Source organism: Falco peregrinus, chromosome 5 (assembly GCF_023634155.1).
Source record: "Falco peregrinus isolate bFalPer1 chromosome 5, bFalPer1.pri, whole genome shotgun sequence".
NCBI classification, from domain to species: Eukaryota; Metazoa; Chordata; class Aves; order Falconiformes; family Falconidae; genus Falco; species Falco peregrinus.
In genome coordinates this window covers 79,693,540-79,713,696 of record NC_073725.1, presented here as the reverse complement: position 1 = coordinate 79,713,696, position 20,157 = coordinate 79,693,540, and the positions used below count along the sequence as shown (strand labels likewise).

The following is a 20,157-nucleotide window of genomic DNA, read 5'->3' as shown; positions in this document are numbered from 1 at the left end:
AGCAACTTCCACAGTTTTAGTTCAAGGTCATCCAATATAGCTGGCTTCAACTTTTGCTTTCCATCTGGAAAGCCAGCAGTAACAGGTACTGGCAGATTTCCCAAGGAGCATGTTTCATGATGACAGCGAATGCTATAAGAACTCCATGCCTTTTCCATTCACAGGCACAAGCAGTAACCGTGGGTGATAAGATCTCACCTATACTATTAATATTTACTGGGTCAGAATATGCTAATTCATTTTAAAATGCGTGAATTTTGCACTACAAGTGATTTTGAGGTTCAGTTTTGATCGGTTCCTATATCATATAGAGGTCTCAGGTTTTGCTGCCTGTTTCCTCTGTCAGCTAAATGGAGCTAACTCATGCATTATCCATTTTTACAAGTCTTTCTCAGCACAGTAGATTTCCATGCCTCCCAGTGATATGAATCCTAAACTGCTTCTGAAGCCACACGCAAGTATCCATAGCAGTAACACATCCAATGTGCAATGAAGAGGATGCTGCCTGAGCAATTCCCTCAGCTTTTGGGTCTGTTATCTCACCAGGAAAAAGAAAAAGGAAGTGGGACAGGAGAATTAGAGATGGAGAGAGTATGCGTGTTCTGAAGTGGTATGTTTGCTTTCTTTAATAGCAAAGACAGATTGAAAATTTACAGTTTGACCCAAAACTCTTTTTATAGAGAACATTTTAAGAAATGAGCTGAGAATCCTGAGAAGCAAATGAGGGGGAATGCTGGCTAGCTATAAACTGATGCTTTTCCATATGTACTGTCTCCTTCATATCAATATGTGCTGAGTCCTTAGCTTTTCTGAAAATAAACCCAGAAGAGCTGGAGATAGCATATGATGGCTTTAAGCTATATTTTCATTTCCTGGCTAGGCTGAAGATGGTCACAACAGCTCCTGCCATGATTTTATGAAATTTCAGAGTATCATTAACATAGAAGGAGAGATGCTACAAATTGCTACATATTGCTACACATAGCCACAATTGCTACATAACCTTGACATATCCTGAGGAGGTCCATCCTAGGCACTAAGTGAGCCCGGGTCTTGTGACAAAAATAAGATTTGATAATGTAATTACAGAGCAAATAACAGTACATCTGCTGTGCTGTGACTATGGTTGCCTGAGCTAAAATGTGATTGCACAGCATAAATTGTGGCATTACCTAATCGAGGAAGGCTTGATTTTATAATCTGAAAATTGGTTCCATGTAAACTTTAGGTAATTCTTCATAGCAAGCAGGAAGTCAGCTGGAAATAGTATGGACTTCCTGGATATGAAGAGTACAGCTGTCTTCAGCTGCCCTCCTTTTCAAAGCAGGAAATAACATTATGGAGCAAAGGCTTACAAAGGCTAGTATCTGACTTACAATTTGCACCCAGGAAAGATCATGACCTCTTAATCAATTGCTTCAGCTGATTTTGCTTTCTTTATTTCTTTGTATCAATAAAAAGAAAAACAAGAATTATCAGAAAGCTGGCCTCTCTTAAAGTATACACTACAAGGTGAACTATTTCACTGTGGTATGTAGTAAAATACGTACAAAAAGTTCAGCTGCTTCCCTTGCTTTTCAAATAGAAAGATTTCAGGGGAGAGGCTAAGACCATGCTGTCACACATTTAATTTTATTGAGCTTCACTCAGGAAATTGTGTTTTGCAATAAAGAAGACTCATAAATTTGAAAACCAGATATGTCAATTGGAGTTTCCTGTATTGTTATGGTTTTGCTTCACTTCAGAGTTCCACAGTTACACTGTTTAAATATGTATTTGTCTTTAAGTGCTTTAGTTTTTAATTACTGAAATGAGGTCTCACATTAATGTTTAGTACACCAGTAAGGAATTTCCACTTCCATCTGCAAGGCAGAGACAAAAGAGAGTGCAAAGGACTACAAAGCAGTACAAAAGAGAAAAAACACGTTTTGAAACTGTACAGATATTTGTGGTTTTCACTTAAAAATTTTTGGCATTTCATTTTTAAAGAGGGTAAATCTTGTTTGCATTGTTCTCAATGAATGTTCACTACTTCTGTATTTTGGGGAGGTTTTTCTTTAACACAGTGATAGGCGGACTACAGAAATACCTATATTTGTTTGAGAGCAAATATAGTTATTCTCCTTCAATAGTAAATTCTCGGTCTGTCACTAAACAGTACATATTGCTCTGTAGGACTGCGGACACAGAATTTGTGGGCCTGGTACAGAGATGCAATTTCAGTACCTTCTTACAGAGACCTTCTGAATTTTAAGGTAATTTTGATGGATATTGGTACATAACTGACTTGTCCACCAGTTAGGAATGATGCAATTTCTGGAATCTGTCAGTAGTTGTCTGCCAGACCGTTTAATTTTCAGAGCTGTACCCTGTGAACTGTGCTGAGCACAGGCTGGAACCCGGGTGTGTGGCCTTTCTGGGTGCTACACTCAGGGTGATCTGAGCAGTGAGTGTGTTTACTGAAGGACAGGTGGAAGACACATATATTTAACAGCCCTGCATCCAAGTACCTCCCAGTTTTCTGGAATACCTCCTGGGACAGACTCACCAGTGCCCCTGTGCAGAGTGAGGGGCATCGGAGGTAGTCACTAGGAAAACATAGGTTTTTGGGGGTCTTAGCTGGCAGCCCACGACCCTTTATGTCACGTAGCCCAGCAGACAACAAGGGGTGTGCACAGAGTTTGTGAAGAAGGAAAAAAATTCCTCAGAGCCGTTGCAAGAGGAGGGTGTCAGGGGAAGGATGGCCACAGTGGCCCCACAGACAGGGTAGCCATTTCGTATTGTGTGGCTGAGCTGCTACAGAGTGGCAGCCATTTTGTTTCATGGCAGCAGAGCTCATTTCACCTGTGAGGGCAAGCAATTAGCATTGTCTTGCATGGGTCTGCAGTGGAAGGGCCCTTATGAAGGACCCTCTCTAAACTTTAAAAAGAAAGCGTGCCGCTTACTGAAGGAATTTTTGCTGCTCTTTCCCTTCTTCAACCAGAATCATAAACCCGCAGGTGGGTGAGGTCTCTTATCTGGTGACTGACTTCAATATCACGTGAGTTACTATTCCCGACTGGGTCTCCAAATCCCTTTCTATGGGTGGGAAATTTCTTCCTGAGATTAACCTTCCTGCTGATGGCCCAGAGTGATGATCATGAGTAATTTTAATATCCAGTACAGCACAAAGCAACTTGCTTATTCACAGTGTGACTGTTGCAAAGAAGTGGGGGGAAATTCATAAACTAAAAAAAAAAAAAAAAAGCGTTGATGTTTTACCTCAATACTTAATCACTGAAATGTATGTGACATTTATTCAAATATAATTGAAATTTTCCTCAGTTTTGAAAACTGAAAAGCTGTGTCTGTGGGATCAACAGTATGTTTGATAGACACAGGCTAACAGATGAGACACAGAGTCTACTTGGATATGTATGAGAAAAACATCCCACATATTTTTATATGGTTTTTGAACACTGCTCTGTACCACTTTTTAAGTCTAATACTACTCAATTATTTTATTTTTTAGTTTAATCCCACTGCCTGATTCTCAAATACTTTAAGACTTGTCTTGAAATAATGATGATGATTAAGTGTCTGGCTTTTATTTCTTCACCATCCCACTTTTTCTTTCACCCTTACAAGGGTGACTCTTCTAAAGCTTTTAGTGATGATGAACTGTTCAGTAAAGATTCTATTTAGATATTGAAGTGTTACCAACTGTGAGTACTGTACTATAACATTTGTGTAGTGATGTAGGAGCAACATATTTCATTTTATCGCTTTTGTTGTCCTACAGACTTTATTAGTCATTGGTGTTACTTTGTTCAGTAGGGAGAGGGAATATGAACCTCATAGTATTGCTATGGTGAAAATAAGGCCTCAATGCCTTAACTTTTAAAGCAAGGAAAGTTGTCTGTATGTTTTGCTGAAGACTCCCTCATGTAGAGTTAGCGTCACTTGAAGAGAGACACATGCTATATACGTCACAGCTGAGAAACTGCCTGAAAGAATATTACATTATCAACAATCTCACACATCATCAGAAAAAGTTTTCACTGTTTCACACACAAGTGTGAAAAATGCAAACCAACTCCAGGCCCTCTGAGCATCCAGACCTTGCTAGGTGTTTTTTTTCAGTTGGGTTTGTTTTTCAGAAGGTTTTGTTGGATTTTTTTTTTTTGTACTGGCTGATACGCTAACATGGAGCAGTTCTCTGCCAAATGCCCTTATTTTATAGCTAGTGCATTTGTTTGGGCAAAATGTTGACATAACAGTTAAAGACAACACATGTTATTGCAGAGCTGTCTCAAACATCAGTAATGGTGAGTTTTATTATTATCCCACCTCAATCCTCTTTGTGCAGCTTCTTCAAGGAAAACAGTAATTTAAATTAGTAGTCTTAAAGCAAGTTCCTTCCATGGATTAAACCTGTATCACTCTGACAGGGGAAGAGCTTGCTCTGATTTCCACCAGCAACAGGTCTAGCTTGCAGTGTTTTGTTTTCTTATTCTTGACTGTGAATACCGTTAAAATAAGTGTCTGTGCTCTGAAGAGTTGTGGTAGTTGCTGGTGTGTGTAAGTGAAGCTGACAAGGCTGTATGCCTCTAACAGGAGGGAACCATGGCCAGCAGTAGGGCTGGTGATACACGCAGAGCACAAACCCTCTAGTTTATTTCCTTTGGTCGTTTTTGTGGGATTTTTTGGCAGTGGCAGAGACCTCAGTCCCTCTTGCTGATAACAGTGGCAGCAGCAACCAGCTTGGCTTTCCATGACTTAGAAGAGACAAAAAAGTGGGGCCATCTCTGGCAGTTGCTGCCTCTGTCACCTGCCTGCTTTGCTAATAGCTAGGGGCCAAACTTAATGGAGTCTTTGGTGCTCAGAAGAGCTTTCCTCACTCAGACAGTGAACAGCTGGGGAGTGCTCTTGGGTAGCTCTAGGCAGAGTGTGTTTGGATGACATCTAATGCAGGAAGAGTACTGTTGCACAGTATGAATGTCAGTTATATTCCCTTTTCAATAAGCAAGCTCCTCCGTGTTAAATTCCTTATTCAAACACCTGCTAGGCAATACAGAGTAAAGAGTGTGATGAGTATAAGCATGGGGGAAATGAACAGACTGGATACAAGAACAAACAGAACAAGTGATGAACGTGCAAAACAATGACAAGCAGATGTCCACCATGGCTCTTATTCACTGAGACAGTTTATTTCAGTGCTTTGTTTGATATAGAAAATGTCAAGAAAAGTGCAGGGTTCAGTGATGAGGCTTCTTCCAGATAAACTTTCTGTACAAGCCAATAACCAAGTAAGTATTTGACTACCAGAAGCGGGTGTGACAAAACCTTTCCTGTTTACTTTACTTGTACCACTACAGCAGCATCAAAAGTCAGTGTCACTATTACTAGTCCTTATTTCCAAAGATGTCTAAGCAGTGATTCTGGGCTGAAGTCTTCTGGGATAACACTCAGATGCAGATGTCTGTGCTGTTTGAGGATGAGGCTTTCAACTTCTGGCAGTGCATGTCAGGGCACTGAAATTAACCTCCAGGTGTAAGGGTTAAAGTACCAGTCCTACCTTTGTACTTTAAAGGGAGAAGAGAACAAGTGAGTTTTTTCAGGCTATTGTAGCTTCATTAATGCCAAGGGTCTGGGTTCAAGCAGATTTTAGGTCTACTGAAGTTCTTGGCCTGTCAGCATAGGCATTAGTTTCCCACCCAAGGTACTCACAGACAGATGGGACTTCGAAATAATATATATACTCCTTATTAATAAAAGTCCTGGTCTTCTAAATCCAGTGATTTAGGAATATAAACCACATTGACTTCGTCATCAGAACTGGATTAATATTCGTGAACCTTCAGCAAGGCTCCTATGCCTGACCCTTTGACAGTTTTGAAAATCTTTCTTGGAGTATTACTATTTAATTTGCTACATCAAAATATTTTTTCTGTTCGTAACTTAATGGCTTCCATTTAACAAATGTCAAATCTTGGCTGCTCTTAGTCCAGAACACAGCATGCTCTCTTGTGACATGAACTAAGACCACTAATGAAGCAAGGAATAAAGCCTGAATTAGGTTAGACTGTGGAAGCTCCCTACCTGTTGCTGTTTTCTTTAGACAAATATCCTTCCCACAGAAGAGTGATGTCAGGTATAAAAATGTGCTCTGTAGACACGTACTTTGCTAAAGTTTCCTTTTGTAAGTAATAGATACCTTTTATGTCTTCTGCAAATCATGCTGAATAAAAAAGGTAATTTCCTTTGCAACTACAAAAATAATTTCCCAATGGCATTTTGCAAGCATTCACCTAACAGCGATGCTCTTTATCTTTCTTCCTTTTAAAATGTCAAGCAGATAAAAGTCTTCTAAATAGCATTCTTTCCTATTTTGATTAATTTTGCATAGTGTTTTCCCAGAAGCATTGATACTTACATAAACCTGAGTTCTGATTCTCTTCTGACTAAGACTTCCCGAAGTCTCTGGATCTTTGCCATTTCAAGCTCAATTTCCTCAGGCATCATTGTTGTTTCAGCCATTGAAATGATGTCAAGTTGATCTGTGTGTGAAAGCAGAGAAAATGAATTAAGCTAGTCAAACTGTTTAATGGGTTTCCTTAGGAATGTAAATTTAATCACAGAGCTATCTGATGGGGTAATTAATGCAAGTAGTAATGCTACATTGACTGGTTTTTCTAGTGTTTTGCTTATTACTTTCAATATAACTATTTTGAAGTGAAAGAATCCCTAAGCCAGTGCCATATATTTTGTTAGTCAATCTATCATACCTCTAAGGAATCCCAGCCCAGTATGTAACTACAGCTACTGTTTCTTAATTGATACCACTGCAAACTTTGAAAGAACAGCCATAGACTGCTACAAAACTCACTCAGAGCAATTACTTCCAATTCTGAAGGCTCCTATCTTGGTTCAAGTGCTGGCAATGTAAACTGATGAAGGTTTCCCATCTTTAATTCTCATAGCTCTTCATGCTATTCCACCATCTCAGCTTGACTAACAGCTAAAGCCCAGACCCACTAGAGAGGAGCCAAGGATGTGATTAGAAATGACTTAGGGCCTAACTCCTCGAGGGGCTGAGTGTTTCTCACTAGAGCACTGAAATTAGTTGAGGAGGAAATAAACGCCACTTCACAGTAATTACTTGGCAACTGTTAAGGCCAGGATCCTTCTATGATTATTTCTCTATAATTGATGTATCACTACTTCTAATTCAGGGAGAAACAGGGCTATGAACTGTATTCATTGAAGGCAGAAGGAACCAATTTATAGAAGGTGGATTTGGGAAGGAGCAACTTGGCCTCTGGAAAGCCTTATTCCAAGGGTTCACCATACTTGGCCTTCATTTTGAACAACAATTTAGAGACTAAAAAATAGAGTGCCTGCATGTTTGGTACCCAAATGGAGACATATTCCTGAAAGCAGGCCTGTTTCAGCTGTATTGGTTTAAAAAAAGGAAAATTGAGAGGTCAAAAGGTACTCAAGCATGATTATGCAGGAAACAGGAGACAAAAAGCATCAGGAAAAACAGCTGTCCAATTAATTGGAGATGAATTCCGAAGTCCCCCATGACAGACTAAGCACAAACAGCTGAGAAGAATTTCTGACAGAAACTTGGAGTAGGAATTAAAAGATCTCAACAAACAGCCCTTGCATGAGCTTAGTTCACAAACACCTGTTGTCTCAAAATGGCAACAAAGAAATTCTATAGTATATAAAGAAAAAAATAGGAAAATATATATCTTTTTAAAGTTATCCTGATAGTATTGTCTGCAAGTTTTGGCTTCAATTCATAATGAAGAAAGTGGGTAAATAAATATTAAAAATCACTATTTTTTTCCAAGATAACAGAATCTTGAAAGAAAAAATTGAGGCAGATTTTTAAATGTCCCTCAGGAGAGAACATTTCTCAGTAGTTGTTTTTAAAACTCAAATTGCGAAACTGGTTGGTAAAGTAAGGCTATCATGTGTCTGAAGACACAACTGCCACCTGTAGAAGATGGATCTTCCTATTAGAAATCATTGCGTTTGTTGGGGTGTATTTAGTTGAGGTATAGCCTAGATGTCCGGCTGCACAGGGTAAAGTACATGAGTCTTCTGCAATCCCAGCCACTAAGTTAGATGTTGAAATAGAACCTAAAAACCTTGGAAACTCTAGATCTGTTTGAGGAAGTCTGAACACCACTGAAAATACCTTAGGGGCTGGCCCCACCCTTTCCCTCCCCTCACACCCTTACCTGGGGGTGTGGGAATGAGGAGCCATAGCAAAATCTTGAACCTATTTGCAGAGTACACGTGCTGTGCTACCACTAACAGATGGGCAGAATTATAATTTAATATTCACTAGGTGTTTATCAGACATCAGTCAAAAGAAACTAGAACAAAGGTTCTGTAAGTATAATTTTGCCTCTTGGTGCTTTTTGGGGTTGCGGAGTTATTTTAACTGCTTACAGCATAATTGGCTTTGGTGCAAATTTATTTTCCAAAATATTAAGTAAGAGATAGTAAGTTATTCTGATGCTACTGTGAATTAAAGCCAATAATACTGGTAATTAGAAAGATAAGCCACAAATACATTACACATACATACTTATTTTAAAATAAGTTCTCAAGAGCTCAGAAAACAGGAAAACAACCTCTAACTATCTTATTTCCACTCTCCAACTCTAGCTGTAAATGCCCCAGTGTTACCCCTTGGATCAGATCAGCTGTCATACTGTGATTTCAATAATTCAGGAGGGGAATTGTGAACAAGCCTTATGCCCTCAGTACGTACTTGAAGCCAACACAAAAATTAGTGTGGCAAGCAATAGTCTAGTCTGACCTCTTGCAGAACAGTCACAGAATCTCCTTCACATCCCACTCAATGTGTGCTTGAACCAGAAAAAAATATTTTTGAGAGCTACCCAAAATTATGCAATGTTTTCAAAAGAATCAAAAATATAAGCAAGGCACCACAAGTTTCAAAGTAGAGGAAAATAAATATAGAAACCGTAAGAAACTAGTTTGCAACTTGTCTGCAAATTTAGAAATGTAGCTAGAATAATAGAGATATATGGAGTGGTTTAGTTTATCTTCATAGCAGTGCAAGTGCTGTGAACATACTGTAAGGAGATTAATTCTCATGGAGATCTCAAACCAGAAGGTGTATTGACAAGAGCTGGATTAAGGGAACTTTGACAGGAAAAACCAGACCAGGCAGTTGAAATGGGAAGAAATTTGAAGGTGAGGATACAGAGTAAACTGAATATGTAGACACCGTGGTCCTTGAAGAGATTAAAAGCCAGTTCTAGAGGGGTAGGCATGGTCTTCCATGGAGAAGGAACAGAAGTCAATCCATACTTTATACACATTCATCTGTGCACTATTAAGGAATGATACCATTTCTGCACTGAATCTCCAGCTTTTCTAAACCTCCCTTCCTAACAGGTAAAGACCAAGTAGCTCCTTTGACAGCTGACAATTCTTTTTATATAGCTGAGTCCATAGATCTCATAAACCCAAAACAGCTGCAGTATACCACGCACTTTAGCCCCCTCTTCAGAGTATGCATTTTTAAGGCAAGCTTTGAGGGAAAAGGCAAAATTAGTACACTGTATTTCCCAAAAATCCTGAAATAGCAGAGCACAAGTGTGAGGACAGTCTAGAAATACAAGCCTCTGAAGAGGCCACAGGTCAGGATTCCCACCTCACACCTTCACCATTGTGATGCTTACAAATCACCAACCTATTCATGTCTGAATTTCTCTTCTAATATTGTGGATAACTGTTTGGCCTACCTGGCAGCAGTTATGCTAAAGGATAATTAATTATTTTTCATAAAATGGTTTGAGCTTCTGGGATGTAAACTACTTGGGAAAGAATATATTAACATTATTAAGCCTTTGAGTAATGCTCTATCTCTGTCCCAGTGACGAATGACACCTTTAGTGCTTTGAGACATGATTCTGAACAGTTTCACACAGGAGTCTCTTACCTTTTCATAAAAGAAAGAAGAAAGGTTTCATTTTATTTAAAGCAGGCATGCATTAGGCAACTGTTTTTTAGCATATATTGTTATTAAGCTCTGTTTCTGGTAGTAAACCAAAATTCATGAAGAAAAAGTGGAGATGACACAGATTAGTCACAGCCAGTGACAGGATGAAGCTATTGTGTCTGCTTTACAAGCTCCAGGATAATTTTCAGTGACCAAGAAATAAATAAAATATTATTACTGTATGCACAAAAATATTTTATCATTAAAACAATGACTAGATAGATGTAAAATTATTGAGCTTTTACATATAATGAGAGGGACTGAAGAGGTAAACCTGAAGCTATTTATACATATTTTTGCCTTAACTTAAATGCAGACTGGTGTAATTAAACTGGATATTAGCTGAACGATCACATTTTATCTTCAGTTTGCCAACCAGAAATGGAATGTTAGCCACCTGTGATGAAAAGCAACAACAACAAAAATAAAATGCCTATTAAGTCAGTATGTGCAAAGAAAACTTTAAAAGAAGCCTGAAGTGATACAATGAGAAATGGGAGAATGCATTAGACCTGGCGTCAATAGTTTCAGACAAATTGGTAAGGAATGCTGTAAGGAAAAACTAATTATCAGCAAAATCCTGCTGCTGTCACTTGATGTGAGCATTTTGTTCACTGAGAAGCTCATTGTGCTCTATAACCTTTAGCTGGTTTAATTCTAATTTGAGGGTTTTGTTGTCGCCATCTTTGTCAAAGACAGGGCATGGAGGTGAGGTGTATCAGTAACACAAAAGGTCCCAAACCTACGTGTAGGAACCCAAACCTGTGTCATTCTTATTCTGGTGGTATGCACATACTGAATAGCAATTGGACCTCTATTCCATGAACACCTAAAGCAGCAGGCAGGCAATTTGCAGTCTAGAGGCAGTAAGAGCTGAGTGCTGAATTGCTTACAGATACACAGCAGGTGTGTGGCAGAGCCAGTAGAAATTGTGCTGGATCACAGTGTCTCTTTGACATTGTTTATCCTTTTTCTTGCTTGTGAATCTGTTGCTGTTTGGAAACTATTGGTTACTCAGCCTTCAAGAGTCACCTCAGTCATTTAGCAACAGAAATGCTTCAGCATAGGTAAGGGTAATGACCCAGCTACTCTGCCACTTTTTTTTCATCTTTGACATGGATGGACCATCTTGAACGAGACTCTGTGTTTAATCCATGACTCCTGAGAGCTCTTTAAAGCATTGCAGTACAAATCAGCTGCATGGCTTCTCTAACGTGGATAACGTTCAGCAATAAACGAGGCTGCTCAGCTCACTCAATTACAGTGCTTCAGTTGGAAATTATTTTAAGTCATTGTTAGACTGGATTTAAACTGAGCAATTTGAGGCCTATTTCCGCTCCCTTAAATTGTCCAATAATAAGATAGTCCTTGTCAAAATACTGTTAATGGCTAAGTTTTGTTCCACATCTGGGTCAGCGTTTTTTGGGCTTTCTCAAGAATTCTGTGAAATTGATCCTTTTTCACTTAAGTATATTAAATGTTAATAGAGCGTGGTGTAGCAAGTGCACTCTTACTGCTGTTTCAGGTATCAAAATCAAGATTTTCAAGACCACTGTTAGTTGATGAGCCAAAGCAGAACTAAGCACAGGTTAGAGATGGGTGAAGAGAGACCAGATGGTGCAACTTAAAAACATCATACTGGGTAGAAATTGAAATAGTTGCATGAGGTAGAAAACTAAATAGTGATAGTACAAAATATTCCAGATAAAAGATGTTCATGTGAAAAGAATCACATCATTCCTGCAGTTTGTCACTAGCTTGTCACCTGGTGGCACGAATGACTAGTCTTGTAGCCAGGCCTTTTACTATACCTTTTACCATTGCCTCAAATGTATTCAGAGGCCTAGAGTTGTTTGGGTTTTTTTTCTCTTTGATTTAACCCATCTGGAGGAGTGGGCCAACCTGTGCAGAAAAAACCTACATCTAATTGCTTATTCCTAATCTAGCCTGCTGCAGCATTCTACTACTGTGAATCCTAACGATTAAATTTGGCATGTGTGTGGAATAGTATTTATTCAATGTTTTATGCTGGAATTACCATATAAATATAGCTAATAGCTAAGCGCAATACAAGCAGCTGCAATATTTTTTGTTCCTGGCTTCCCTAACAGGCAGGCAACATTGTCCAATTTGGAATGGGTAGAGTGGGGGAAAGGGGGAAGGTGGCACAGGATAGTACCAGTGTGGAAGTGACCTGACTGTCATGGTGCTGAGCACATCCCACCACTCCTGCTCATTTGACTACCTGAGTTGTTTTGAACATGCTGCAGGTGTCTGGCTTTGAGAAGCCTCGGCAGAGTCTCCCCCTCCTTTCGTTCAGAAGCAGATTTCAAGCTGAGACACTGGCCCTTGGTCCTTGTTCCCCGGCCCCAGGGACCTGGATGTGACTTCACGCTTGAGCTTGGGCCTGCCTTGTACTAGGGATTTGCCTGGAGATCTGGAGTATGGCTGACAGGCTGACCATGGTTGTTGTCACCAGACCTGCTCTGCTTTCCTTGCTCAGGTACCATTGGGGCGTGCTCTTACCACTGAGGACACTGTCCCCGCCCCTGCCAGCCTTGTTATAACTCTCAGCACAGGGCTTGCTTTCCTTTCAGAGCTGCCAGCCCTTCTTGTACCCAACGCTGATTCTCCACCAACGCTGATACTCCTCATGACTGCAGTGAACCCTGGACAAATGCTCACTTCATCAGGATTTCCCTTTCTTACTTTTGATGATTTCTGGAGAAATTCCAAAGGAATCTGCATTTATAAATACAGACTGGGGGAACCAGTACATTTGTTTTGAAAGCAGTGCACAGGCATATTACCTGCTTCTATGTGCATTACATAAACTCAGTGCTTCACATTCTCTCTTTCCATGAAAAATGCTATGAGTATTTTTGTACTGGCTATGAGTCCCAATGTCTCTGAGATAGAAGCTGCTCTGCATGGGTATGAGGAATCAGTCCTCATCCTTCCGCAGAGTACAGTCCACAGGCCATTGCAGGGGGTTCTTCCCTCTGCTTGTCAATTGGCCCTCCTGTCTCATCTCTGGCACTGAAAGCAGGCTAGTGATAACAGCCAATTTAGTAAAAGTTGGAATCGTGCTGCTGGTTGTACTAGGCCTCGGTAACCACCTAATAGGCTACACTGAGGCAACAGGAGTGCACAAACCTGACAAGTCATAACACTAGGAAAAAAGTAATCTCTAAAGACAATAGTGGTGTGCAGAGGCTTTTACTGGAGGAGCAAAAAGCTAAAGTTCTACTCCCCTTAGATGTGCTGCAGTTCTCAGTGTCACTTTGCTTCCACTGCTGAATACAGGAGATGACATAGTTGAATTTTGCTTCTAGCAGGAAGCTTTTTTTTTTTTTTTCTTTTCTTACTGTGCCTATTTTTGAATCCCTATTAATACTTTTCCATGGGTTGAACAACACAGTTCATTATTTTGGAATTACTGGCCTGTAGAGCCATGAAACACACTTTGAGCTGACACAAAGTAAGCACATATACTTCACAGGTGGCTAGATGTGCTTTGTCCCTGCAAGTAATGGTGGCCAGAAACTTTCTGACAAAACAGACTGCTAGAAAATGCCAGAGAAGTGACATTCAGAGTATTTGGGAGATAACATGTTGGATTCAGTACATCTACTATGAAGACAAAAGGAATGCCTCTGTGTAAAGAGACTGGTTTCCTGTCAGTGCATGAGGATCCAGAGCAGCCTTGCAGTTCTGGAGATGTTGCATTCTCCATAAAACCCTGAAAGCCAAAGTTGCAACTGAAGCACAGCTCCCAGGTGCACAGGAGGCAATCTTGGAGCCCTGAAATACTGGCTTGAACTAGGCATCAAAGCTTCCAATATTTTTGCCAGACAGCGGGGCACCTAGAAATCCCAAAGCTGTTTTTTCACATGCTCCATGTCTCAGGGTAAACTTCTGGGCTGGTTGATTCCTCTTACAGCTTGGCTTTGCCACAGGCACCTGTGAAATCTGGCATCTCTAGGGAACCCCTTTGGCAGGAAGGAACCAGAGATGCATACTGAAAGCTGATTAAATGCCAGGATTTCAGGGAATGTCACAGTCACCAAGTATCTCTGCTTCTGAACAGTCATTTGGGGAAGGAGAAAAAGAAAATGGGGAATTTTTCTGATTTATGGAGAACTGTGGTGCATCTATGCTTCCAGTAAACCCGAAATACAAAGTACTGGCCACTGTAGCTCTGTACTGTGCTGCGTAAAGATCACTTCTGTTCTGACAGAAACTGCTAGACTAAAGCAATCCCTTCACATCTGTGGTCCATTCAGCAGCTTCTGTTAAGAGATTAGAATTTCATGTCTGTAGAGAGATACTGGTACAACTGTAAAGCAGCACATCTCTCCAAGATGATCAAAACTCTCACACATTTGACCTCGCCATTTGTGGAAGGAGAGGAAATCTTGCTTTCATAGTAATCACAGAATCACTTAGGTTGGAAAAGACCCTTAAGATCACCAAGTCCAACCATTAACCCAGCACTGCCAAGTCCATCACATCTACATGTTTTTTGAACCTTTCCAGGGATGGCAATTCCACCACCTTCCTGAACAGCCTGTTCCAACGCTGGACCACCCTTTCAGTGAAAAAGTTTTTCCCAATATCCAACCTAAACCTCCCCGGGTGCAACATGAGACCATTTCCTCTTGTCCTGCCAGTTGTTATCTAGGAGAAGAGACTAACCCCCACCTGCCTACAACCTCCTTTCAGGTAGACGTAGAGAGTAACAAGGTCCCCCTTTAGCCTCCTTTTCTCCAGACTAAACCCCAGTTCCCTCAGCCACTCCTCATAAGACTTGTGTGCTCTAGACCCTTCCCCAGCCTCGTTGCCCTTCTCAAGGCATGCTCCAGCACCTCAGCGTCTCCCTTGTATTGGGCCCAAAACTGAACACAGGATTCGAGGTGTGGCCTCATCAGTGCTGAGTACAGGGGAACGATTGCTTCCCAAGTCCTGCTGGCCACGCTGTTTTGGATGTAAGTCAGGATGCTATTGGCCTTCTTGGCCACCTGGGCACACTGCTGGCTCATGTTTAGCCGGCTGTCAACCAACACCCTCAGATCCTTTCCCACCAGGCAGCTTCCCAACTACCCTTCCCCAAGCCTGTAGTGTTGGGTGGGGCTGTTGTGACCCAAGCGAAGGACCAAGCACTGAGTCTTGTTGAACCTCATACCATTGGCTTCAGCCCATGGGTCCATCCTGTCCAGATCCCTCTGCAGAGCCTTCCTACCCTCAAGCAGATCAACACTGCCCCCCAACCTCGGTGTCATCTGCAAACTTGCTGAGTGTGCATTGGATCCCCTCATCCAGATTATCAATAACAATACTAAACAGGACTGGCCCCAATACTGAGCCCTGGAGAACACCACTTGTGACCGGCCACCAGCTGGGTGTAACACCATTCATCACCATTCTAATGGTTAGAATCACTGGGAAAAGCACTGTTGCAGCACCAGCTGCAGTGAAAATACTCATTTATTTTGCAGCTGAAGGGAATAAAAAGTACTTTCTACCATCCCTTATGATGATAGCTACTTTTGTACAGATTGCTTATGGAAATAGGTATTTTTTTTTTAATCAAAATGAAAATCTTCTGATTGTAGGACATATTTAACAGCATTAGTAAAGACTAGGAAAGGCACAAGCAACCTAATAAGATGGATTTATTATATAGCAAATACACCAATTTTGGAAGGTTGTGTTTCAAATTTTGCTGAATTAATTTTTTTACATTATTTTTATGATTAAATCTTTTGAATCAGCCAACCTTTGGAAGAAGTCATACCTGGGTACTATGGTTATTTATTTTGCTCTATTCATCTGCCTCTTCTCATTCAGTATTTGACAGCCTCTTGGTCTTGTTTAGTATTCAACATTGAATATCAAAGATAATGTTTCTGTAATATATGAAATTAGTCCTTCCTGTTTTCTAAGAACAGGCTACCATGACTTACAACAAGTATGTACAGTTTTATGCATAGCTTGAATCTGTTATATTTATTTTCTGCCATCTTTGAACAGTCTGATCAGCATACACTAAGCATGTGTAAATAACTTCAAAATTATAAACAAGACTTGGAGTTTTCTTTTATGCAGAAACCTTAGTAGTAAGCCCTATACCATATAGACTCTGTAGGGGAGAAAGCAGCCAGGTTGAAAGGACAGGAAAGTGCGAGTTTGTCTTGTGGAGATGATTAGCTGCACGCGTCCCTTCTCCTAATCCAAGGCTCACTGAAGTCAACAGGAGACTTTCATTTCAGCTAATTTTTTTTCCTTTTTTTTGCACATGTCATATATAACTTGCCCTTTCAGCCATGCAGCTATTTTTGCCTTTGAAGGAGAGTAAGTTTGAAAAAGTCTTGGAAGTTCAGACTTGGCTTTTCAGAAATCTCTAGCAATCTGTTGGTATTCTCTAAAACTGACTAACCACCTGATGAGTTTTGTGCAGCTAGGCTGTGATATGCTAGCCTTTGGTCAATGCTGAAGGGAAAAAAAATGCCAGAAAAAAGCAAAATAGTAAGACAGAATTGACGTTCGTAATTTTCTTGAATTCAACAGATTTGGAACGCGTCTTTGAATACCACATGTTAACAAAAAAAACCCTGTTGCTAAAAACCACCGGAAGTCATTCTGTTTGCCATATCATTTCCTTCCAAGGTATATTAAATCACCTGATGTCACTGGAGATGGCTCTGTTCAATCAGTCATCTGTGGTCTGAGTGCAATAGCACAACTATAATATTGGGATTTATTTTGTCCAAGTCATTAATTATTTTTTTTTAATTATCACAGTTAGATTTACAGTCTAGACATATTACAACCTGAGTTACCACTTCAAAAGTGTCTGTCTCACGCTCCACCATATGACCCCATTTTAAAATTAGGTAAGCAGAGAATATAAAAAGCAATTGTCCACTGCATTTCCAAAATCACTGCTCTGTCTGTTCCATAACTAAGAGCCTCTTGTTATAAAAAGATTCTTTTAGTTGCTTCTCCTGTATATTCTTGTTCTTACCTTCAAGCTTTGACCTTTTATTTTTCATTATTTACCTTTGCAAAAAGCCTGTTGGCAGCAGTCTATTCTTTTCTATTTCAGGCTTCTGTACACTGTGGTCTCACTGAGATTTCTCTGGAAATATAAACGCCAGATTCACAGTGTTGAATATTAACTCCTTCCTCTAACTCTCAAAATCATTTTGGTTTCTATGGTATCAAAGTCTTGCACACTATGGCTCCTTTTACATCTGATATAAGTGCCTGTACCTGCCCAATGGCCAAATCAGAGTCTTAGTTGCTTCATGTCTTTTATGCTGTACTTCTGTAGATCAAGTACTATTGCACTGAAGAAAGGCTGGTTTAAAACCTGAACCTGAAAGAGATCCTGCTTTGAGTTTTCTAATTCAACTACATATTCCCAAGCAGAAATAGACATTCAGGCAATCAAAGTGATTGCTAATTAAGGATGGTCTTCAGTACTTTGAGAACTAGAAGTTTTATGGTTAAATGATGGTTCCAACTTTCCAATTTAGGGACCATTTTCTGCCCTTATTCCCTATTTAAAGATATATATAAGCACAAGTCCATAATGTTATGATCTATAAAGATCTTGCCTCTCAAAAAAAGCATCAATTAAATTGTCTTGTTTGTTATCCTGCAAAATTTATAAGCAGTAATTATTCTTGGCTTTGTCTTTTCTCAATTTATGACAGTGCCAATTTCCTAAGTGGGTAATTATGCAACCCTTTAATCTTACACTTTCCCCAGGAAAAAAGATCTCTCCAGTCTTAAGAAACTGCTCTGTGCATAGAAGACTTCATTTTGGTTATAATGATATCCTGAAAAACAGCTCATCAATAGTTGTTCATCCTTTCCTGACAATGAAGACTCTGAATCTGCACCACTCTGGAGTTCTTGCAGAAATCTAATGTGATGCATAGGACCTAATGTGATATTCAGACTTAATGTATCTTCAAATCTGCCATCCTGTATTTGGATGATAAATTCCATGTGTTCTATCATGCACTTAGGCTTCCAGGTTTCAGCATTCTCCTGACTTTTTATGCTGTCAAAATTGTGGTACTGTTCTACTTGGGAGGATGGAGATTTGGTTAGCTAAGAGGAAATTATCAAGGACAAGGGAAAGGATTGTTTATGTTACATTATAACAGCTGGTGTAAAGTTAAGCACACGTGAAGAATAAGCTTAGGCTGGAAACAAGTTAACTAACCAAAGCAGTAACATTCTGAAGCAGTCTTTCAAGTGGGATATTGGAGGAAAGAACAAAGTTGTTTTAAATTAAGATCAGAACATACAGATCTTTAAAGGGTGTGGCCTCATTTTATGGGGAAAAATTCCAGACAGGTTCTGTGAATAAACTCAGGTACTGTGACTGCAGTTACAAGAGGGCAGACTCAGGGAGAAGATTAATTTGACCATTATCTGGGGCTTTACACTTGCAGGTAGGATTTAGCTTTTTGGGGTCCAATGTCCTCTGCAGTCAGACATTACCCACACAGATTCCAGATTTTTTTCTCCACGTATGAAGTCATAAGGATCCATCCTGTCAAATTAAACTACCACTTCAAGATAGTGCACCATCTCTGCTTTCATATTCGTCCACCTGGAATTAAGGGTGTTTGCTTATGCAAGGAACTGGCTCGGTACAATAGGACAATTTGCTACCTAATTATCTGTAACTAGAATAATTTATTTTCTAGCTGTAAATCTGTGTATGATTTAGTGCTGGTTTATAGCATTATCGTGATTTACATGCAGGTTTTTTTCTACTACTAAGATTCTGCTAGCTTTCTCTATTTTCATATCATGTCCTTGATCTGTGACTCACAATACCCTGGATAGTCCCCTAAACAGTCAATTTTAGGGGGAGAGGGAGGACTTTTCCTCAATAGTAGCCCCTCTGGCCGCAGTTTAAAAACTAATACAAACCATATTTACAGATCAGGAAACAGAATTTCAGCACTCACAGCAATAAATGCCTAAGGAGTCAGAACTTAATATTGAGCTAAATGTTTCTTTGAAAATATAAGATAAATATAACTTCCTATGAAAGTCTTCCCATAAACAATGAAATAAAATCCCCAGGCCTGATTTGATTGTGCAGTAATATTAAGTCAAAAATACAGATTTTTTGAATGTGATTGAAATTTGCAGGAAGTGCTTCTGATGTAAATAAATTCAGGCAGAAGTATGTCCACTAACATAAATCATCCTAATGACACTCACAGATTGGGTCTTGAAAACCCTTAGGGCTTTTGACACTCCAATTATAGGGCTCAACCTTGCTACTTTGAAGTTGATTCCAAAACTCAGTCTAGGAAATTTGCATGCCCCAGCCAATTTCCATTACAGTCAATGATAACAAGGTTGCACACATCTCTTCAGCCTGTTAGAGGGCAATGCATAAAAATGAGGAAAACAGAATCATGAAAATAGCAAAGGGAGTTTGGAATTAATGTCTTTTCATAAAATCCTTTTTAACCTCAAGTCCCATTGAATTAAGAAACCCCAGAGACATTATTCTTGGATTCACATGCATTTCTCAGTTGAAACTGAATCCTCTGTTTTAATATAAATTACATCTCTGAGTTGAGACAGTTTTCAAATACCAGATTCTAAATTTGGTGGGTTTAACTTTTTTTTCTTATGGTGGCTGTGATAAGGTCACTACAGCTCACACCTTCAGATGCAAGCTGGTCCGCCAGTGCCTGCTCTGTAGCCAGTGTAGTATCATCTCAGTATATTTCCTATCGCACATCAGACATAAAAATCTAGCAACACAGAGTCTTTGCTGGTGCCTCGGATATACTGATAGAGTGGAAAAAGGACTTGCTCACATACAGAAGTTTTTCAGAGCAACTACAACACACTGGAAAGGCATCATCATGATTGGTGACCATTTCAGACTTCAGTTTCCAGCATTCCCAGTGCCTGAATTGAGCCATAAACTCTCTTCAAGACTAGTACAGTCCATTTGCAAAATAGCTTGTGGTATCTCATCCAGCCATTTTTGTTGCTTATAGAGAAGGATTAAGTGGTTTTGAGTGGGATTTAAAGAAGAGCTGTCCATATAATTAGATCTGCAGATAATTATG

General features: G+C 39.8%; 1 protein-coding gene across 1 annotated transcript in view; it reads right to left on the bottom strand.

Moving 5' to 3' along the window:
- The window catches only part of BMERB1 (bMERB domain containing 1), a 54,540-nt gene that overhangs the window by 19,326 nt on the left and 15,057 nt on the right, over positions 1 to 20,157 (bottom strand). Inside the window, exon 2 of the mRNA XM_055806197.1 lies at positions 6,416 to 6,539. Coding sequence (XP_055662172.1) covers positions 6,416 to 6,539 — 124 coding nt within the window. The remainder of the gene's footprint in view (positions 1 to 6,415; positions 6,540 to 20,157) is intronic.